The sequence below is a fragment of the Eurosta solidaginis genome, chromosome 4 (genome assembly GCF_040869045.1).
Source record: "Eurosta solidaginis isolate ZX-2024a chromosome 4, ASM4086904v1, whole genome shotgun sequence".
Lineage (NCBI taxonomy): Eukaryota > Metazoa > Arthropoda > Insecta > Diptera > Tephritidae > Eurosta > Eurosta solidaginis.
The window spans coordinates 149,849,547-149,873,212 of NC_090322.1; the positions used below are offsets into that span (position 1 = coordinate 149,849,547).

General features: G+C 38.5%; 2 protein-coding genes across 4 annotated transcripts; one reads left to right on the forward strand and one right to left on the reverse strand.

Annotated features, from left to right (window-relative positions):
• Positions 1-12,718: 12,718 nt before the first annotated feature.
• On the reverse strand, positions 12,719-16,520 carry LOC137248243 (uncharacterized). Of its 2 annotated transcripts, none has more exons than XR_010952140.1 (2): positions 13,220-16,520; positions 12,719-13,141 (listed from the first exon to the last, which is right to left on the reverse strand). XR_010952140.1 is itself a non-coding variant. In XM_067779119.1 (2 exons), exon 2 carries the CDS (start codon positions 15,642-15,644, stop codon positions 13,407-13,409), a length of 2,238 nt encoding a protein of 745 aa, XP_067635220.1. In that variant the 5' UTR covers positions 15,645-16,181; positions 16,260-16,520; the 3' UTR covers positions 13,166-13,406. The 2 variants fall into 2 exon arrangements, 1 of the variants encoding a protein (XP_067635220.1); XM_067779119.1 differs by lacking the exon at positions 12,719-13,141 and having other exon boundaries at positions 13,166-16,181; positions 16,260-16,520.
• Positions 16,521-16,662: 142 nt separating this feature from the next.
• Positions 16,663-23,304, forward strand: LOC137250492 (uncharacterized). 2 transcript variants are annotated; one of them, XR_010952990.1, is made up of 2 exons: positions 16,663-20,028; positions 20,106-23,304. XR_010952990.1 is itself a non-coding variant. In XM_067783380.1 (2 exons), the coding sequence occupies exon 2, from the start codon at positions 17,604-17,606 to the stop codon at positions 19,839-19,841; it is 2,238 nt and encodes a 745-aa protein (XP_067639481.1). In that variant the 5' UTR covers positions 16,663-16,996; positions 17,075-17,603; the 3' UTR covers positions 19,842-20,082. The 2 variants fall into 2 exon arrangements, 1 of the variants encoding a protein (XP_067639481.1); XM_067783380.1 differs by lacking the exon at positions 20,106-23,304 and having other exon boundaries at positions 16,663-16,996; positions 17,075-20,082.
• Positions 23,305-23,666: the final 362 nt, after the last annotated feature.

A 23,666-nucleotide genomic window follows, 5' to 3' on the forward strand; every position in this document is an offset into this window, starting at 1 on the left:
TCACACTGCACTGAAGTTTGAGCGCGCTCAACTCTGTGGCCACAGAAACAAGGCATATTAAATCAAATGTTAAAATATGATATGCACAGAAAAAAGGCAAACAAGAGTCAATGTCTCTAACAATTATTGATTGTTAAGTGGCATTAAATAAAAAAGTTAAAAACTCAAAAATTAAATTAAAAATAGAAGAAAAACTCAGAGCACGGAAAAAACACAACCGTTCACGGCGACGTACTCAGACATATATGTATATATTGTATAAACACATTCGAGGGGTACTCGGGTCCACGTTTTGGGCTATATCTCGAGACCCTAGCCTCCCAGTTGTATGAAAATGATCCTGTGCTATAGCACTCATCAATAGCTTTCATATGACATCCATAATGTATAAACACATTCTAGGGGTATCCGGGTCCACGTTTTGGCCTATATCTCGAGACCCTAGTCACCCAGGGGTATGAAAATGATACTGTACTATAGCACTCATCAACAGCTTTCATTTGATATCCATATTGAATAACCACATTCTAGGGGTACCCGGGTCCGCGTTTTGGGCTATATCTCGAGACCCTAGCCTCCCAGTTGTATGAAGATTATCCTGTACTATAGCACTCATCAACAGCTTTCATTTGACATCCATATTGTATAAACACATTCTAGGGGTATCCGGGTCCACGTTTTGGCCTATATCTCGAGACCCTAGTCACCCAGGGGTATGAAATGATACTGTACTATAGCACTCATCAACAACTTTCATTTGATATCCATATTGTATAACCACATTCTAGGGGTACCCGGGTCCGCGTTTTGGGCTATATCTCGAGACCCTAGCCTCCCAGTTGTATGAAGATTATCCTGTACTATAGCACTCATCAACAGCTTTCTTTGACATCCATATTGTATAAACATATTCTAGGGGTATCCGGGTCCACGTTTTGGCCTATATCTCGAGACTCTAGTGACCCAGGGGTATGAAAATTATCCTGTACTATAGCACTCATCAAAATCTTTCATTTGATATCCATAATGTATAACCACATTCTAGGGGTACCCGGGTCCGCGTTTTGGGCTATATCTCGAGACCCTAGCCTCCCAGTTGTATGAAGATTATCCTGTACTATAGCACTCATCAACAGCTTTCATTTGACATCCATATTGTATAAACACATTCTAGGGGTACCTGGGTCCACGTTTTGATCTCAAGACCCTAGACATTTAGCGAAAAAAAAGGTAGACGTTGGCCGATTCTCAGACCTAACCAATATGCCCACGAAATTTTATGAGAATCGGTTCAGCCGTTTCAGAGGAGTTCAGCCTCTAAAACCGTGACAGAAGAATTTTATATATTAGATAAGTTACGTTGCCTTATACCACTATACTTTCCAATGACGCACCCTGTGATCACATTGCAGTTCACGTGACTCCATTGCTCCAATTAAAGTTCACAGAATAACTTCGCTGACGCAGCACACGCGCAACCACCGATCAGGCCAGGTATCGAAATTATTGAAATCATGGGAATTGCAATATAAGCAATTCCTGTCTACACGCGCAAGCGTTCGACTTGCGAAATGTGGGAACTGTAACCGCAGCATAAATAGTTAGCAGTAGTAGGTTAGCTAATAAGTTAATTTGGCTGTTTAGTTCAGTTAATTTTGGGACGTGTAAGTGGCACGTAATAAATTGTGATTAATTGAAATTGAAGTTGTTTGTGTTTTACTTTTAAATCAGTATCGGCGAACAGTGGGTTCGCCGCACCTTTAGTTTTTTATATCTCTCAGGACAAGAGAGATTAACTGGCGCCCGAGCAGTCGGTGCAAAGTGACTTGTGAAAAGAAAAAGAAAACTTCATTCAAACTTGAATACGTGAGAGAAAAATCTCTGGAAACATTTGGTCCTGGTCTTGTGAAAAAAAAAATAAAATAAAAAGAAAACTTCATTCAAACTTGAATACGCGAGGAAAAAAATCTTTGGAAACATTTGGTTCTGGTCACGTCGTTTTTTCAGGAAGCCAATGAAATATTGGATTGTGTAAGTCTGTCAGTTTCTTAATCAAAATCTTATATTTTCAGAAAAATGAACCCCGACGAGATTTCGAGGTCCCTCACGGAGATGAATGGCGCTTTGAATGCCATTCTTGCTAAGGTAAAGAAGTTTGAAGAGCGTCTCAATAGGGTGGAAGCGACGAACAGAGATGATTCTTTGCAAGGCCTTACACAGGACCTGGAACGAATAGAGAGAGAAGTACAGGAGGTACGGAGACAGTCCACGGACACCAGGCCAGAACCAGTTGAGCCGCTAGTTACGCCTCGAACGGAAAACGAACTAGCTCAAGTGGCCAAGCTTCCGGACTGTGTCAAGGAGCTGCAGGTGTTCGACGTTTCACGGGAACACTACGGTTCCTGGGTGCATAGTGTAGAGTTAGTGATAAAGGACTATGAAATAGTGCGGCACAAGCCGATATATACTGCCATCCTAAGACATATTAGGGAAAAAAATTAGGGGGCCGCGGATTCTGCGCTACTTGCGCACAACATCCACGATTCGGACTGGGCAAAGATTAAAGAAACCCTTTCGCTGCACTATGCAGACATTAGAGACATCCAAACGTTGGAACAGCAACTGACGTTAATGTCGCAAGGGCGACCGAGATTATCCGACTTCTATTCACAAATTCAGAAGCAACTATCCCTGATGATAAACACAATCAAACCAGAAAAATATGCACATAAGGAAACGATAGAAGCGCTGACAGAAGCGCACCGGCGAAGAGCATTAGACGTGTTTATTAGGGGGCTTAACGGAGACCTACCGGCTCTGCTCCTCGTTCAAAATATTAAAACCTTGCCAGAGGCATACTCTGCTTGCCTGAAGATGCTGAATGCGGACCGCAGAAATGCGTTCCACCGTACATCCCTAGCAAATAGAAGAGACGGGAACACTATTGATACCCCATCTTTCGGCGTTGGTAAAAACGAATTACGAGCCATCTTCCCAGTCGCGAAACACTAGATTTTCCGCATATGACGGCGCAAAGAGGGGTGCAGGTTCCACGGGACATATGAACCAACCCCCTAGTAAACAACCAAAGTTATTCCACCTGGTACCGGTAGATAAAGAAGAAACCCAGGATACAGCAGACAAGGAACAACTCACGGGCGACCAGGTAAATTTTACCATGGGAGCTTCATGTCTGGCGTACCATATTTAGAATATGTTACGCATGATCAGGGTACGTTAGAGTTTCTAGTAGACACGGGGGCAAATAAAAATTACATAAGTGAACGCGACGATACGTTGACTGAAGTTAAACGGTAATAGATAGGGAACTCAACGTCCTTATGCTAAAACCAAATGTAGTACTGCCCCTTAAGCGAAAAATAGCACAACAAGTTAATAAAATAGAAACAAACATACCGCTGGATCCCAATATTACTAACCTTACTAAAAAAAGGCTCTACCAAATATTAGATAAATACGAAACTTTGTTTGGCCCGGTTGACCGCAGTATGGAAATTCAAACCAATGTCCAAGCCGAAATAAGAACTAATACCGGAAACCCTATCTACACAAAAAGTTACCCCTACCCTGCAAACATGCGCGAAGAAGTTGAGAAGCAAATCCAGAATATACTTTCAGAAGGAATAATTCGTCCTTCAAAAAGCCCATACAATTCGCCCATATGGATTGTGCCGAAAAAATCTCAGTCTGATGGGGAAAAGAAATATCGAATGGTCATAGATTTTAAGCGGTTAAACGCCGTAACTGTCCCTGACACGTATCCTATACCTGGCATTAATGGCACCATCGCGAATCTTGGTAACGCTAAATATTTCACGACACTTGACCTCACTTCGGGATTTCACCAAATTCCAATGAAGGACAGCGACATCGCAAAAACGGCATTTTCCACAATGAATGGAAAATACGAATTTTTGCGACTTCCTTTTGGTCTACAAAATGCACCCTCTATCTTCCAGAATGATAGACGACGTGCTCAAAGAATTCATGGGTCGTATATGTTTCGTATACATCGACGACATCATAATCTTCAGCAAAGACCAAGATACTCATTTAAGGGACATCGAGACCATTCTCCACAGGCTTCTGAACGCGGGTCTTAGAGTTAATCTAGAAAAAAGGCAATTCCTTAACACAAGCGTAGAATTTCTAGGTTATATTGTGACCTCCGGGGGAATACTCCCAGACCCAAAAAAGGTAGATTCTATAAGGAAAATGCTACCTCCCTCCAGCTTAAAGGAACTTAAAAGTTTCCTAGGCCTAACATCATATTATAGAAAATTCATCCGGGACTATGCTAAAATCGCAAAACCGCTAACCAACCTCACACGAGAAGAGCACGCGCAGGTAAGAGCAACACAATCCAAAAAGGTACCGATAAGCTTGGACACAGAAGCACTAAAGGCATTTATTGATCTCAAGGAGATACTGACGACATCGGAAGTCCTAACCTTCCCCAACTTCGGCAAACCTAAGTACTACGGAGGAAGCGTATGCTACCAACTAAAAGGAGATGCTCGCCATCGTTTGGGCATTGGACAATCTCCGGAACTACCTATATGGCGCTAGGAAGATCCGAATATTCACCGACCATCAACCGCTAATATTTTCCCTCAGTGACCGGAACTACAACGCAAAACTAAAGCGATGGAAGTCTAGGATTGAAGAATATAATTATGAAATAATATACAAACCAGGTAAATCAAACGTCGTTTGTTTCTGTCTTCTCCAACGAATTTTAAGCGAAGGCGAAGGAGGCATTTTTAAATTTGTTTTTTTTTTTTGTTTTTTCTTTTTTTTTTCATTTAACGATTTTTTCGTTTTTCTTCTTTTTCATGATATTTGCTTAGCGAATTAGGCGCATAAGCTCAAAAAATTCTTTCTTTTTTTGTTTCTGTCTTCTCCAAAGAATTTTAAGCGAGGGATGCATCTCCAACTGATTAGGCGAAGGAGGCATTTTTTAATTTTGTTTTTTTTTCCCTTCTCCAACGAATTAGGCGAGGGAGGCATTTTCAATTTTTGTATAAGACAGCGGGTCATACTGTTCTCGAACCAGCTACGGGGAGATCGCCAGACGTCCGTTTGGAAGTAGTGTAGCCAGTGTCAAATGGCACTACGAGCCTACTAGGGCACGATTCATCCCACTAACAAGCCCGCTCTTGTAGTAATGACCATTTCCTTTTGTTCTGGACTAGAGGTGTTATCATTTCTCGAACCAGCTATGGAGAATCGTGTTATCCGATTAAGGCACGATTTGTCCCACTTACAAGCCCGCTCTTGTTAGACAAACTACCCCTTAGTACCCAGTTCTCTTTCTTGTTTTAGTTTATTTCGGTAGTCTTTTCATTTCTTATTCAGTATTATTCTGTATTATTATTTTTTTTTTTATATCGGGCAACTCACAAAGGTCTCGTATTCGTCGTATCGCTGTGTATTGTATTTTGTTTCCATGGTTTCCCTGATAAATTTTTCAAAAAAGGATAGCACATAAGACAATAGGAGACCCCGTGAATTGCTTATATGTTTTTTGTTTTATGTGCTAGGATGTGTGTCCCTGTGTTTAACATTTTTATGTGAGTTTTGTGTACTTTCTTGCCACTTAGCGTGGTGACTGATACTTTGTTGTCCTTTGCAACAATCTCCCTCTTATACGCGGGTTTTTACTTTCCTTTAATCTGCTTGTCCTTCACGTATATGACATCGTTTTCGTCATAACGCTCCGGTAAAGATCTATTCTTATTGTGATGTTTGATCTATTCTAGCTGCTTTTTCGTCAGCAAGGCTTTCAAATATTTATTAGTCTTTGTACTTTTTTCTAACAGCTCTTGATAGTTAGAGGACTTTACTCGGTTAAAAAATATTTCACTTGGTTTTCGGTTTATAACCGAGTGAATTGAATTATTATATCGGTCTACTGCTATGTTAATTAATTCTTTTGTCCTTAAGTTTGGGTTGTCAATCTTCAGGCATCTAATTATTTCTATTAAGGTGGAGTGAAGTCGTTCTACCTGACCATTCACTTCGCTTGATGTACGATACAATTTTATTCCCAAAGAATCTAACAGGTTCTGGATTATTGGACTAATTAAACCGCGCTCATTGTCGGTCACGAGAGAGGTGTTGTGAAATAGTGTAGGAGTTTTATTAATTTGTCCTTAAGGTGCAAAGTGGACTTGTTACGTAAATGGAAAAGTTTCGCAAATTTTGAGATTTTGTCGATGACACTGAGGAATTTCTCCCCTCACAAGGACGTGATGGAATTGGTGTTTTTTGCAGCTCTGGTGCATTCGGATGTCTATCGTATTTACTGACCTTACATGTTTCGCAGGACGAGACATACCCTTTGATTATACTGTTCATTCTGGGAAAGTAGTATTTCTCTAGGATTTGTTTCTTATTTTCTCTAGCATTGCGGTGAGCCCTTTTATGTTCTCCCCATATTATCTCACAAATCCCATCCTGATCCCTTAAGTCTTCTGCCATAGTCTGAGCTACCCGGATCTTATATTGCGTAAAATTTTCTAAATATACCTTCTGGAGTAGTCCTAATTGAGCTTCTTGCATCTTAAACCGTTGATTACGTTTGGTCTTAGTTTTTTCTTGAGGACGTCGATAAGCTCTGCTTTGCTAATTCCCTCTGACCCTAGGTAGTGCCGCGAGTAACCGGGATGGGGTTCCTCGAATATTTCTAACCTACCTCCGAACACAAGTTGATTTCTAAATACGTTTATTGGTACTTCCACGAATGATATCAGATCCGAATTATCTTGCCCTGCGCTGTGGACGGTGCTGCCTGTTGAACCGTCCTCGCTTGTCGATTCCGATCCTGTTCCTGAGGTTGCATTTGTGCTTGCATTCTCGGATATGGGCGTTGCAAGGGGATTCGCCTGGGTCTTTAAGCGAGAAAGAGCGTCTGCCACGACGTTTGATTTACCTAGTTTGTATATTATTTCATAATTATATTCTTCAATCCTAGACTTCCATCGCTTTAGTTTTGCGTTGTAGTTCCGGTCACTGAGGGAAAATATTAGCGGTTGATGGTCGGTGAATATTCGGATCTTCCTAGCGCCATATAGGTAGTTCCGGAGATTGTCCAATGCCCAAACGATGGCGAGCATCTCCTTTTAGTTGGTAGCATACGCTTCCTCCGTAGTACTTAGGTTTGCCGAAGTTGGGGAAGGTTAGGACTTCCGATGTCGTCAGTATCTCCTTGAGATCAATAAATGCCTTTAGTGCTTCTGTGTCCAAGCTTATCGGTACCTTTTTGGATTGTGTTGCTCTTACCTGCGCGTGCTCTTCTCGTGTGAGGTTGGTTAGCGGTTTTGCGATTTTAGCATAGTCCCTGATGAATTTTCTATAATATGATGTTAGGCCTAGGAAACTTTTAAGTTCCTTTAAGCTGGAGGGAGGTAGCATTTTCCTTATAGAATCTACCTTTTTTGGGTCTGGGAGTATTCCCCCGGAGGTCACAATATAACCTAGAAATTCTACGCTTGTGTTAAGGAATTGCCTTTTTTCTAGATTAACTCTAAGACCCGCGTTCAGAAGCCTGTGGAGAATGGTCTCGATGTCCCTTAAATGAGTATCTTGGTCTTTGCTGAAGATTATGATGTCGTCGATGTATACGAAACATATACGACCCATGAATTCTTTGAGCACGTCGTCTATCATTCTGGAAGATAGAGGGTGCATTTTGTAGACCAAAAGGAAGTCGCAAAAATTCGTATTTTCCATTCATTGTGGAAAATGCCGTTTTTGCGATGTCGCTGTCCTTCATTGGAATTTGGTGAAATCCCGAAGTGAGGTCAAGTGTCGTGAAATATTTAGCGTTACCAAGATTCGCGATGGTGCCATTAATGCCAGGTATAGGATACGTGTCAGGGACAGTTACGGCGTTTAACCGCTTAAAATCTATGACCATTCGATATTTCTTTTCCCCATCAGACTGAGATTTTTTCGGCACAATCCATATGGGCGAATTGTATGGGCTTTTTGAAGGACGAATTATTCCTTCTGAAAGTGTATTCTGGATTAGCTTCTCAACTTCTTCGCGCATGTTTGCAGGGTAGGGGTAACTTTTTGTGTAGATAGGGTTTCCGGTATTAGTTCTTATTTCGGCTTGGACATTGGTTTGAATTTCCATACTGCGGTCAACCGGGCCAAACAAAGTTTCGTATTTATCTAATATTTGGTAGAGCCTTTTTTTAGTAAGGTTAGTAATATTGGGATCCAGCGGTATGTTTGTTTCTATTTTATTAACTTGTTGTGCTATTTTTCGCTTAAGGGGCAGTACTACATTTGGTTTTAGCATAAGGACGTTGAGTTCCCTATCTATTACCGTTTAACTTCAGTCAACGTATCGTCGCGTTCACTTATGTAATTTTTATTTGCCCCCGTGTCTACTAGAAACTCTAACGTACCCTGATCATGCGTAACATATTCTAAATATGGTACGCCAGACATGAAGCTCCCATGGTAAAATTTACCTGGTCGCCCGTGAGTTGTTCCTTGTCTGCTGTATCCTGGGTTTCTTCTTTATCTACCGGTACCAGGTGGAATAACTTTGGTTGTTTACTAGGGGGTTGGTTCATATGTCCCGTGGAACCTGCACCCCTCTTTGCGCCGTCATATGCGGAAAATCTAGTGTTTCGCGACTGGGAAGATGGCTCGTAATTCGTTTTTACCAACGCCGAAAGATGGGGTATCAATAGTGTTCCCGTCTCTTCTATTTGCTAGGGATGTACGGTGGAACGCATTTCTGCGGTCCGCATTCAGCATCTTCAGGCAAGCAGAGTATGCCTCTGGCAAGGTTTTAATATTTTGAACGAGGAGCAGAGCCGGTAGGTCTCCGTTAAGCCCCCTAATAAACACGTCTAATGCTCTTCGCCGGTGCGCTTCTGTCAGCGCTTCTATCGTTTCCTTATGTGCATATTTTTCTGGTTTGATTGTGTTTATCATCAGGGATAGTTGCTTCTGAATTTGTGAATAGAAGTCGGATAATCTCGGTCGCCCTTGCGACATTAACGTCAGTTGCTGTTCCAACGTTTGGATGTCTCTAATGTCTGCATAGTGCAGCGAAAGGGTTTCTTTAATCTTTGCCCAGTCCGAATCGTGGATGTTGTGCGCAAGTAGCGCAGAATCCGCGGCCCCCTAATTTTTTCCCCTAATATGTCTTAGGATGGCAGTATATATCGGCTTGTGCCGCACTATTTCATAGTCCTTTATCACTAACTCTACACTATGCACCCAGGAACCGTAGTGTTCCCGTGAAACGTCGAACACCTGCAGCTCCTTGACACAGTCCGGAAGCTTGGCCACTTGAGCTAGTTCGTTTTCCGTTCGAGGCGTAACTAGCGGCTCAACTGGTTCTGGCCTGGTGTCCGTGGACTGTCTCCGTACCTCCTGTACTTCTCTCTCTATTCGTTCCAGGTCCTGTGTAAGGCCTTGCAAAGAATCATCTCTGTTCGTCGCTTCCACCCTATTGAGACGCTCTTCAAACTTCTTTACCTTAGCAAGAATGGCATTCAAAGCGCCATTCATCTCCGTGAGGGACCTCGAAATCTCGTCGGGGTTCATTTTTCTGAAAATATAAGATTTTGATTAAGAAACTGACAGACTTACACAATCCAATATTTCATTGGCTTCCTGAAAAAACGACGTGACCAGAACCAAATGTTTCCAAAGATTTTTTTCCTCGCGTATTCAAGTTTGAATGAAGTTTTCTTTTTATTTTATTTTTTTTTTCACAAGACCAGGACCAAATGTTTCCAGAGATTTTTCTCTCACGTATTCAAGTTTGAATGAAGTTTTCTTTTTCTTTTCACAAGTCACTTTGCACCGACTGCTCGGGCGCCAGTTAATCTCTCTTGTCCTGAGAGATATAAAAAACTAAAGGTGCGGCGAACCCACTGTTCGCCGATACTGATTTAAAAGTAAAACACAAACAACTTCAATTTCAATTAATCACAATTTATTACGTGCCACTTACACGTCCCAAAATTAACTGAACTAAACAGCCAAATTAACTTATTAGCTAACCTACTACTGCTAACTATTTATGCTGCGGTTACAGTTCCCACATTTCGCAAGTCGAACGCTTGCGCGTGTAGACAGGAATTGCTTATATTGCAATTCCCATGATTTCAATAATTTCGATACCTGGCCTGATCGGTGGTTGCGCGTGTGCTGCGTCAGCGAAGTTATTCTGTGAACTTTAATTGGAGCAATGGAGTCACGTGAACTGCAATGTGATCACAGGGTGCGTCATTGGAAAGTATAGTGGTATAAGGCAACGTAACTTATCTAATATATAAAATTCTTCTGTCACGGTTTTAGAGGCTGAACTCCTCTGAAACGGCTGAACCGATTCTCATAAAATTTCGTGGGCATATTGGGTAGGTCTGAGAATCGGCCAACGTCTACCTTTTTTTTCGCTAAATGTCTAGGGTCTTGAGATCAAAACGTGGACCCAGGTACCCCTAGAATGTGTTTATACAATATGGATGTCAAATGAAAGCTGTTGATGAGTGCTATAGTACAGGATAATCTTCATACAACTGGGAGGCTAGGGTCTCGAGATATAGCCCAAAACGCGGACCCGGGTACCCCTAGAATGTGGTTATACATTATGGATATCAAATGAAAGATTTTGATGAGTGCTATAGTACAGGATAATTTTCATACCCCTGGGTCACTAGAGTCTCGAGATATAGGCCAAAACGTGGACCCGGATACCCCTAGAATATGTTTATACAATATGGATGTCAAAGAAAGCTGTTGATGAGTGCTATAGTACAGGATAATCTTCATACAACTGGGAGGCTAGGGTCTCGAGATATAGCCCAAAACGCGGACCCGGGTACCCCTAGAATGTGGTTATACAATATGGATATCAAATGAAAGTTGTTGATGAGTGCTATAGTCCAGTATCATTTCATACCCCTGGGTGACTAGGGTCTCGAGATATAGGCCAAAACGTGGACCCGGATACCCCTAGAATGTGTTTATACAATATGGATGTCAAACGAAAGCTGTTGATGAGTGCTATAGTACAGGATAATCTTCATACAACTGGGAGGCTAGGGTCTCGAGATATAGCCCAAAACGCGGACCCGGGTACCCCTAGAATGTGGTTATTCAATATGGATATCAAATGAAAGCTGTTGATGAGTGCTATAGTACAGTATCATTTTCATACCCCTGGGTGACTAGGGTCTCGAGATATAGGCCAAAACGTGGACCCGGATACCCCTAGAATGTGTTTATACATTATGGATGTCATATGAAAGCTATTGATGAGTGCTATAGCACAGGATCATTTTCATACAACTGGGAGGCTAGGGTCTCGAGATATAGCCCAAAACGTGGACCCGAGTACCCCTCGAATGTGTTTATACAATATATATATATATGTCTGAGTACGTCGCCGTGAACGGTTGTGTTTTTTCCGTGCTCTGAGTTTTTCTTCTATTTTTAATTTAATTTTTGAGTTTTTAACTTTTTTATTTAATGCCACTTAACAATCAATAATTGTTAGAGACATTGACTCTTGTTTGCCTTTTTTCTGTGCATATCATATTTTAACATTTGATTTAATATGCCTTGTTTCTGTGGCCACAGAGTTGAGCGCGCTCAAACTTCAGTGCAGTGTGAAAATTGCAGAGAAATTTATCACATGAATTGTGTTGTTGGTAACATGCCTGCCGAGTTCAATCATCTTAATAATGCTGATAATATATACATCTGTGGTTTGTGTGCTCCCGCTCAGCAAGACGAGTCGTCGTTACAACAACAACAAGCCACACAAGTGCAAATGCCAATTCCGCGCTCTGATATTGTTAATAATTTTTCTGAGTTAAAAATTGTCAATACTCAACTTCTTTCTGCTGTGACTGCTTTGCGTGAAGATAATGAGTGCTTACGTCATAAAACCGATTCTCTTCAAGCTGAAGTTAGTGACTTGCACTGTAAGCTCAACGAAAATAATTCTTTATTATCTCAATTGCTCACGCAATTTGAAAGTTTTTGTAGTGTAAACCAGGCATGCTTAACGAACGAAACGATATCATTTCGTTACGATAATCAACGCTAATAAACGAAACGAAGTCACTTCGTTTCGTTTATTAACGTTAAGATCGTCAAATTAACGTTAATTTGTCGTTCTTAACGTTAATAAACGAAACGAAATGACTTCGTTTCGTTTATTAACGTTGATTATCGTAACGAAATGATATCATTTCGTTCGTTAAGCATGCCTGGTGTAAACAAAAAAAACTTTGCTACATCAATGCAGCCAGCCTCTGCGTGCGCCCCAACGGTTGCTACTGGCTCTGTCGACGTCGCTTCTATTGCCGACGTATTATCAGCTCGTATTTGTACTGCTGCTCAACCATCGTTGTTGTTGTTGCCTAATGATGCTGCTGTTGTTAACAATGTTTCAACTGTGACGCCAATTTCTAACGCCGTTGCTTTGCAATCTTCTTCGCCTACTTCGTCTCCTGCAGTTGTTGGTAATCAAAACGAATGGAAGACAGTGCAAGATAAAAAAAAATTCAAACAAAGAAATAAAACTCAACATAACAAAGAAAGCGCTTCTAACAATGATAATGCTGATGCAGGTACCACAAGTACTAGTTTATTACCGGATAGTGCTGAAAGCAACAATAATGCTGGCATTGCTAATGTTAACATTAGACCCAGTCCTAGTAATGATAATTCTGATGCAGGTACCATAGGTACCAGTTCAATTCCGAATAATGCTGTAAGCAACAATAACGCTGCCAATGCTAATGATAACATTAGACCCTCCCCCAATTATCGTAATAAAATTAATTCCCGCTTGCTAGCGCCACCTTTTAGTTGTTGGGTCGGGCATTAATAGTGACTTAAGCGCTGTTTCTAAAAGGAAGTGGTTGCATATTTCGCCTTTCCCTGCCTCGGTCACATCCGATAAAATAAAACTTCATATATTGCTGATTTTTGATGGCCTTGTAAGTACTTATTATTGTAAAAAATTTTTAATGAGCTGATAGGCCTTAGTTAAATAAAACACAATATTTAAAGTTGTGTTTTAGTTTTACTTCGTCGATATTTCGATTTCAGTCTGAAATCATCTTCAGGACTGTCAAACACAAATAGAAAAAAGGACTATTAGAATAATATTATATTTTGCATATAGGTATATAATAAAGCAACTTACACATATGACTATGTTTGATCGACTGATCAGATGTTCAAAAATTAAGTATAATAAAGCATAACAACGAAAGTAAACAATAGAAAATACCGCAAGTGTAAACAAATTTTTGCAATAACAATAATACATAGGACAAAGAACAATAAGACAGAAAAAATGCATGAGCCATAACTATGGTGTTTAGTTGTTGTCATTGGATAGATTTTGAGCGGGATGTTGGCTGGACGCTGTTTGAATTTGCTGAGCACCGTGAAGCTTGCACTGCATTTTGTTGTTGTTTCAGCAATAGATGTCGATATGCATATGCACATTGGTCGGTGTCGCTTTTAAAATTCATTCTCTTATCATTAGGTGTGCTCATAATATGGAGCATTTCCAAAGTAAAACGCTTATTATAATGTTTCTCAATATCCAAGATAGAAACATTTTTGAAGTCAGGATAGTGACCAGTATCCTTACAATGCGCTGTCAAGGCCGTCTTATTGTCCGAAGCAATGTTTCTAAGCTTTATATTGGACTTATGACCGGAAATCCTTGTCTTTAGCTTTAATTTGGTTGTCCCCACATATACCTTATCGCATAAGTGGGACCCGTCACCGTTGCATGGAATTTTATAAATGATGTTGGATTTCTCATCTTTCGAGATTCTGTCCTTAGTATTGCTGTAAACTTGTCGTAACGTATTGTTATATGTGAACGCTAGTGTAATTTTCTCTTTATCATATAATTGCGATGTCTTTATTCTCTCCGATATTCCTGGAACATATACTATAGACTTGTATATTTTACTTTTCGTTTCACGTGTTGCCTCATCATTAGAGGTTCTAATTTTGAAATTTCGTATGAGTTTGTTGATGAGATTACTGGGGAATTCATTTTCTTCTAGAGTTTTCTTTATAATCGCAATATTCTTTCCATGGTATATTCTGTCGCTAATAGTGAGTACCCTACTGATGAAGTTTTTGGCTGTATTTAAAATTGTTTTCCTTTCATGGTGTGAGTTGTAGTTGATTAATCTTCCCGAAGCTGTGGGTTTTTTGTACCAGTCAAAATATATTTTATTGTTGTGCGTGTTTATTAGCGTGTCAAGGTATGGTAGTTGACCGTCTTTTTCGACCTCCACTGTAAATCTGATGTTCTTATTGTAGCTGTTGAGTTCCTTCAGCATATTCTCTACTTCATCCGTTTTGACAATCGCAAATAAATCATCTACATATTTAGTTAGTAGGCGTGGTTTACATTTGGCTTCCATCTCAAATCTTGTTAGCAGCTCTTCCATGACGATGTCTGCTATGACCGGGGAGGCTGGGGAACCCATGGGCATTCCTGTCCGTTGTTCATATATCTTTTCATTGTATTTGAAATATCTATTCTCCTTTATACAAAATTTGACAATCGTTAAAAAAAGTTCCCTTGTTAACGTTGTGTACTCTTTTATTTCATCCCACTTTGAAGAAATGATTTCCAAGGCCACATCAACTGGAATGCTTGGGAACAGGGAGACTACGTCGAAGGACACCAAGCATTCATCATCATATATGTACGTGCCCCCCACTTTGTTTTTAAATTCTGTCGAGTCCTTAACATTATACTTGGACGACATAGTAACTTTTTCAAGAATTTTCACGACATATTTACATAAATTGTATGACGGGGAGTCAATCGAGGAGCATATAGGCCGTACAGGTATATTTTCTTTGTGGATTTTTGGTAATCCGTAAATTCTCGGTGTGTTTGCGTTTTTACATAGTAGAAATTTCTTTTCTTGGGCATCTATATTGCCATTGTTGAACATTCGTTGTACTAATTCATTGTTTTTCTCCTGTAATTTGTTAGTCGGATCGCGTTTTAAAACCCTGTAGGTAGAGATGTCGTTGACTACCGTCTGTATTTTTGAGTCGTATTCTTTTTTGTCCATGACAACCGTAACATTGCCCTTGTCGGCATTAAGTATGATTAACTGTTTGTTTTGTTTGAGGAACCGTTTTGTGTCTTCTAAGGTTTGGCATATAAATTTGTCTCGGAATGAAGTCGTCTTTTTCTTTAAGTGATCCTGTATTAGTGTCGTGAAATTATTTCTGGCTATTTCTTGCATATCTCTATCTTTTACAGTTTGTATGATGTTCTCCCCGTCTGCTATAAACTTAAACAATGGAAACTTCTCATTATCGGACGCAAGGGCGTATTTTGGGCCAAGGGATAATAGCCACTGTATTTTGTGTGGGATTTCTATCTGTGTTAGGTTTCGAAACCATTGTGGGACTACCCTAATATTTAATTTTTCCATTTCTTTTTGTCTTAGTTTTTCGTATTTGTTGGTTTGTGTCTTTTTGATATTGTTGGTAAGTTTGTCCAGCAGTACATTTTCACTGTCGAAAAACTTTTTTGAGTGATGCAAGTCAAGTATATGAGAAATCTCTGTTTTCATTTTTTCCGATTCCCTCTTTTTTTTTTTGTCTTAGGAGTTCATGTTTGATACATATTATGATGTTTAATAATTTTATTTGCACTTTGCTAATATATGTGGACACTCTGTTGGTGATCTTACTTGGTATCCTGCTGCTACTGGTGTTGTTGCTTATGATGTACATGATCGTTTTTGTTGCATCACTAATAAAATTCGGTGTTAGTCCGCTCCGCTTGCATCTCTCTAAAAACTTGGTCGACTGGGATATTTTTGTAATTTGTTTGGTTATTTGTTGGTATCGTTTGATATACCTGTTGGTCCGATTATTGTATTTGTGTTTGATTGTATGGTACACTTTGAATGTGTTGATGTTTTCTCGGTGTGCTCTCCGTTTAAACATATTGCTGATTTTTGATGGCCTTGTAAGTACTTATTATTGTAAAAAATTTTTTTTTTAATGAGCTGATAGGCCTTAGTTAAATAAAACACAATATTTAAAGTTGTGTTTTAGTTTTACTTCGTCGATATTTCGATTTCAGTCTGAAATCATCTTCAGGACTGTCAAACACAAATAGAAAAAAGGACTATTAGAATAATATTATATTTTGCATATAGGTATATAATAAAGCAACTTACACATATGACTATGTTTGATCGACTGATCAGATGTTCAAAAATTAAGTATAATAAAGCATAACAACGAAAGTAAACAATAGAAAATACCGCAAGTGTAAACAAATTTTTGCAATAACAATAATACATAGGACAAAGAACAATAAGACAGAAAAAATGCACGAGCCATAACTATGGTGTTTAGTTGTTGTCATTGGATAGATTTTGAGCGGGATGTTGGCTGGACGCTGTTTGAATTTGCTGAGCACCGTGAAGCTTGCACTGCATTTTGTTGTTGTTTCAGCAATAGATGTCGATATGCATATGCACATTGGTCGGTGTCGCTTTTAAAATTCATGCTCATAATATGAGCACACCTAATGATATGAGCACACCTCATAATATGAGCACACCTAATGATAAGAGAATGAATTTTAAAAGCGACACCGACCAATGTGCATATGCATATCGACATCTATTGCTGAAACAACAACAAAATGCAGTGCAAGCTTCACGGTGCTCAGCAAATTCAAACAGCGTCCAGCCAACATCCCGCTCAAAATCTATCCAATGACAACAACTAAACACCATAGTTATGGCTCATGCATTTTTTCTGTCTTATTGTTCTTTGTCCTATGTATTATTGTTATTGCAAAAATTTGTTTACACTTGCGGTATTTTCTATTGTTTACTTTCGTTGTTATGCTTTATTATACTTAATTTTTGAACATCTGATCAGTCGATCAAACATAGTCATATGTGTAAGTTGCTTTATTATATACCTATATGCAAAATATAATATTATTCTAATAGTCCTTTTTTCTATTTGTGTTTGACAGTCCTGAAGATGATTTCAGACTGAAATCGAAATATCGACGAAGTAAAACTAAAACACAACTTTAAATATTGTGTTTTATTTAACTAAGGCCTATCAGCTCATTAAAAATTTTTTACAATAATAAGTACTTACAAGGCCATCAAAAATCAGCAATATGTTTAAACGGAGAGCACACCGAGAAAACATCAACACATTCAAAGTGTACCATACAATCAAACACAAATACAATAATCGGACCAACAGGTATATCAAACGATACCAACAAATAACCAAACAAATTACAAAAATATCCCAGTCGACCAAGTTTTTTGAGAGATGCAAGCGGAGCGGACTAACACCGAATTTTATTAGTGATGCAACAAAAACGATCATGTACATCATAAGCAACAACACCAGTAGCAGCAGGATACCAAGTAAGATCACCAACAGAGTGTCCACATATATTAGCAAAGTGCAAATAAAATTATTAAACATCATAATATGTATCAAACATGAACTCCTAAGACAAAAAAAGAGGGAATCGGAAAAAAATGAAAACAGAGATTTCTCATATACTTGACTTGCATCACTCAAAAAAGTTTTTCGACAATGAAAATGTACTGCTGGACAAACTTACCAACAATATCAAAAAGACACAAACCAACAAATACGAAAAACTAAGACAAAAAGAAATGGAAAAATTAAATATTAGGGTAGTCCCACAATGGTTTCGAAACCTAACACAGATAGAAATCCCACACAAAATACAGTGGCTATTATCCCTTGGCCCAAAATACGCCCTTGCGTCCGATAATGAGAAGTTTCCATTGTTTAAGTTTATAGCAGACGGGGAGAACATCATACAAACTGTAAAAGATAGAGATATGCAAGAAATAGCCAGAAATAATTTCACGACACTAATACAGGATCACTTAAAGAAAAAGACGACTTCATTCCGAGACAAATTTATATGCCAAACCTTAGAAGACACAAAACGGTTCCTCAAACAAAACAAACAGTTAATCATACTTAATGCCGACAAGGGCAATGTTACGGTTGTCATGGACAAAAAAGAATACGACTCAAAAATACAGACGGTAGTCAACGACATCTCTACCTACAGGGTTTTAAAACGCGATCCGACTAACAAATTACAGCAGAAAAACAATGAATTAGTACAACGAATGTTCAACAATGGCAATATAGATGCCCAAGAAAAGAAATTTCTACTATGTAAAAACGCAAACACACCGAGAATTTACGGATTACCAAAAATCCACAAAGAAAATATACCTGTACGGCCTATATGCTCCTCGATTGACTCCCCGTCATACAATTTATGTAAATATGTCGTGAAAATTCTTGAAAAAGTTACTATGTCGTCCAAGTATAATGTTAAGGACTCGACAGAATTTAAAAACAAAGTGGGGGGCACGTACATATATGATGATGAATGCTTGGTGTCCTTCGACGTAGTCTCCCTGTTCCCAAGCATTCCAGTTGATGTGGCCTTGGAAATCATTTCTTCAAAGTGGGATGAAATAAAAGAGTACACAACGTTAACAAGGGAACTTTTTTTAACGATTGTCAAATTTTGTATAAAGGAGAATAGATATTTCAAATACAATGAAAAGATATATGAACAACGGACAGGAATGCCCATGGGTTCCCCAGCCTCCCCGGTCATAGCAGACATCGTCATGGAAGAGCTGCTAACAAGATTTGAGATGGAAGCCAAATGTAAACCACGCCTACTAACTAAATATGTAGATGATTTATTTGCGATTGTCAAAACGGATGAAGTAGAGAATATGCTGAAGGAACTCAACAGCTACAACAAGAACATCAGATTTACAGTGGAGGTCGAAAAAGACGGTCAACTACCATACCTTGACACGCTAATAAACACGCACAACAATAAAATATATTTTGACTGGTACAAAAAACCCACAGCTTCGGGAAGATTAATCAACTACAACTCAAACCATGAAAGGAAAACAATTTTAAATACAGCCAAAAACTTCATCAGTAGGGTACTCACTATTAGCGACAGAATATACCATGGAAAGAATATTGCGATTATAAAGAAAACTCTAGAAGAAAATGAATTCCCCAGTAATCTCATCAACAAACTCATACGAAATTTCAAAATTAGAACCTCTAATGATGAGGCAACACGTGAAACGAAAAGTAAAATATACAAGTCTATAGTATATGTTCCAGGAATATCGGAGAGAATAAAGACATCGCAATTATATGATAAAGAGAAAATTACACTAGCGTTCACATATAACAATACGTTACGACAGGTTTACAGCAATACTAAGGACAGAATCTCGAAAGATGAGAAATCCAACATCATTTATAAAATTCCATGCAACGGTGACGGGTCCCACTTATGCGATAAGGTATATGTGGGGACAACCAAATTAAAGCTAAAGACAAGGATTTCCGGTCATAAGTCCAATATAAAGCTTAGAAACATTGCTTCGGACAATAAGACGGCCTTGACAGCGCATTGTAAGGATACTGGTCACTATCCTGACTTCAAAAATGTTTCTATCTTGGATATTGAGAAACATTATAATAAGCGTTTTACTTTGGAAATGCTCCATATTATGAGCACACCTAATGATAAGAGAATGAATTTTAAAAGCGACACCGACCAATGTGCATATGCATATCGACATCTATTGCTGAAACAACAACAAAATGCAGTGCAAGCTTCACGGTGCTCAGCAAATTCAAACAGCGTCCAGCCAACATCCCGCTCAAAATCTATCCAATGACAACAACTAAACACCATAGTTATGGCTCATGCATTTTTTCTGTCTTATTGTTCTTTGTCCTATGTATTATTGTTATTGCAAAAATTTGTTTACACTTGCGGTATTTTCTATTGTTTACTTTCGTTGTTATGCTTTATTATACTTAATTTTTGAACATCTGATCAGTCGATCAAACATAGTCATATGTGTAAGTTGCTTTATTATATACCTATATGCAAAATATAATATTATTCTAATAGTCCTTTTTCTATTTGTGTTTGACAGTCCTGAAGATGATTTCAGACTGAAATCGAAATATCGACGAAGTAAAACTAAAACACAACTTTAAATATTGTGTTTTATTTAACTAAGGCCTATCAGCTCATTAAAAATTTTTTACAATAATAAAACTTCATATTTCTCAACATACTGGCATTGATGTTAACTCCATTGTTTGTTTTCCGTTGGTGAAGATTGGCGTGGATTCCAATTCTCTGCGTTATATTAATTTTAAATTGGGTGTTGAGGAAAGTGTACTACCTAAGCTTTTGGTGCCTGACTTATGGCCTTCAAACATTGCCGTGCGTCCTTTTAATTATCGTTCAAAAAGCGACAAGGTCCAACCGATGTCCAATGGCAATCGGTTGGGTCAGATGGTACAAGGAACCGTTTAAACATTTCTATACAAACCTCGACGCGGGATGTAGCTAATATTCTTTCTTACAAGGATCTTAAAATTTATTTTCAAAACGTATCTGGCCTAAGAACCAAGTCTGACTCACTATATACGATGAGTTCAAACTTGGATTTTGACATCTTTGTTATTGTCGGGACCTGGCTAAATGACACTTTTATGGATGGTGAATTTTTCGATGGAAATTTATTCTGCGTTTTTCGAAAAGATCGCGATGCATTAAAAACTGGTCTGTCTAGAGGAGGAGGCGTTTTAATTGCGATTCGGCGAAAATATCGAGCGACTCTGGTGCCATTGCCGAATGCTGATTCTCTTTTAGATATGCTTTGCGTTTCTGTACATGGAGTTTCTAAACTTTTAATTTGTGTTTCTTATGTACCGCCTACTAGTAGCGATTTACTTTATAAAGAGCATGTTGATAATATTTTAGCCTTAGTATCTAGTCATGAAAATGTTTGCGTTTTTGGCGACTTCAACCTCAGTAATCTAGAATGGTCTGCTTTTGATAATAGTCGGGGGCTTCTTCCTATGTCTTCAAATGCGTTTGCTGAAACCTATTTGATTGGCGGCTTCTCAAGATGTGACCTTAGTCAGATTAACAGTTTTAATAACAGTCTTAATAGAATATTAGATCTCATATTTTTAAGTGATAATATGAATTTTTGTCTCCAGGAATGTCTAGACCCTTTGTCCACTCCTGGTCCCCATCATGTACCGCTTGTTCTTCATTTGGAATTTTATGAGTTTAAATCTTACGTAGAAGATTCACTTTCCAAGTTTTGTTTTAAAAATTACGATGTTGATGCTGTTAATGCGGCAATTGAGTCTATTGATTGGGATTCGCTATTTGCTGAGGTTGAAGTTACCAGTTGTTTTAATATTTTTAAGAATAATTTAAATTGCATTTGTTGTGAACATATTCCGAGTGTACGAAAAAAAGTTTACAAAATTCCTTGGTTCACAAAAGAGTTGAAAAACTGAAGAATTTGCGAAACAAGTTTTTCAAAAAATTTAAAAAATCTAGGTATCCTACTTCCAAGGAATTGTATTTAAAATATTCGAAAGAATTTAAATCATTGAGCAAAGTTTTGAAGCGGAATTATATAAGTAAATTTGAAGACGTTATTAAAGTGAATCCGAAGGCTTTTTGGCGTTATGTGAAGTCAAAGAGATCGTGTTCTAGTATTCCCTCTGCTGTATTTTACAAAGATACACAAGCGGATTCGGCTTTAGATGCTGCAAATCTTTTTGCAGATTTTTTCAGCACGAATTTCGAGGCTGACCATGTCTTGAGTAGTGGTGGTTTTTTTAGTGCCTTGGATGCTAGTGGTTTTTCACTAAACTTTGGGGCTCTTGAACTCTCGTTAGATGATATTGAACTTGGGATTCGTCAAATCAAGATGTCGTCACAGACTGATGTCGATGGGTTGTCGTCTCACCTTTTTAAAAACTGCGCAGCTCTCGCCTACCCGATCTGGCTGCTTTTCAATAAATTCCTAGCAAGGCGTCTTCATTGATGCATGGAAAATCTCCTTTATCACGCCAGTTTTTAAATCTGGCAATAAAAACGATATTTCCAATTATCGCCCTATTTCTAAAATTTCCACTGTCTCAAAACTTTTTGAATGCATAGTGAAAAATAAAATTCTTTTCTCCATTCATCGTCTCATCTCTGTTGATCAGCATGGATTCATGTCTGGGAGATCAACCACTTCTAATTTAGCAATTTTCTCCGAATACTGCATTGAAGCCTCTAGTAACCGCGCCCAAGTTGACACAGTGTATACGGATTTTTCGAAAGCGTTTGATAAAGTTAACCATCGTATTTTGTTATCAAAGTTACAAAGTTTTGGTTTTCATTCAAATTTTTTAAATTGGATTAAATCGTATCTTTCTAATAGATCATGTGAAGTTGTAGTCGATGGGGTGTCCTCGTATTCTTTTATTGCCTCCTCTGGGGTTCCTCAGGGAAGTATATTGGGTCCGATTCTTTTTGTGATGTTCATCAATGATATTACTACTTGTTTTAAATATTCTAAATTTCTCTTATATGCTGATGACATGAAGATTTTTAGCAAAATAACGTGTTCCTCTGACTCGACGAAACTTCAGAGTGATCTTGACAATGTTGTAGCTTGGTGTCAGAAAAATATGCTTCCCTTAAATATTAAAAAATGCTCCCATGTCTCCTATTCCAAGTCCCGTACTCTTATCCCTACTTCATATTTTATTGGTGGCTCACAACTAGACATTGTTTCTAAAATCACTGATCTTGGGGTGGTCTTTGATTCCAAGTTTACTTTTCATAGCCATCTTAACTATACCATAGCTAAGTCGTACTCTATGCTGGCTTTTGTCAGACGTTTCAGTTCAGATTTTTCCGATCCGTATACTTTAAAGACACTCTTTACTTCACTGGTACGCTCGAAACTAGAATATGCTGCTTTTATTTGGCGTCCGTATTATTCTTGTCATATTAGTCGATTGGAGAGAGTTCAGAAAATCTTTATTAAGTATGCTCTGCGACCCCTTCATTTTGAATTTCCGGTTCCCGCTTATGAGTCTAGATGTTTGCTTATCGGTCTTAAGACACTAAATTGTAGGAGAACCTTCTTATCTCTAACTTTCATTTTTAATTTGATATCTGGGGTGGTGGACTGCCCCTTTTTACTTGAACGTATTTTCTTTGTTATTCCTAATATTTGTTTAAGGAATCATGCCACATTTTATGTGGGGCTGGCGAGGACTAATTATGCTGCCAACGCTCCTGTTGTCAGAGCTCTTAAAGAGTTTAATTTGCTTCCGAAATCTTTAGTTTTGGATTTCTCCTTTTGTGAAAATAGGTTTAAAATGCTACTTAATGACCAGTTAAGTTAGTTGGTATTTGCCTACATTTGTAATTAGTCTGTAAGAAATGTAACAATTTCAAGATTAAATAAATAAATAAATAAATAAATAAATGAAAGCTGTTGATGAGTGCTATAGTACAGGATCATTTTCATACCCCTGGGTGACTAGGGTCTCGAGATATAGGCCAAAACGTGGACCCGGATACCCCTAGAATGTGTTTATACGTTATGGATGTCAAATGAAAGCTCTTGATGAGTGCTATAGCACATGCTCATTTTCATACAACTGGGAAGCTAGGGTCT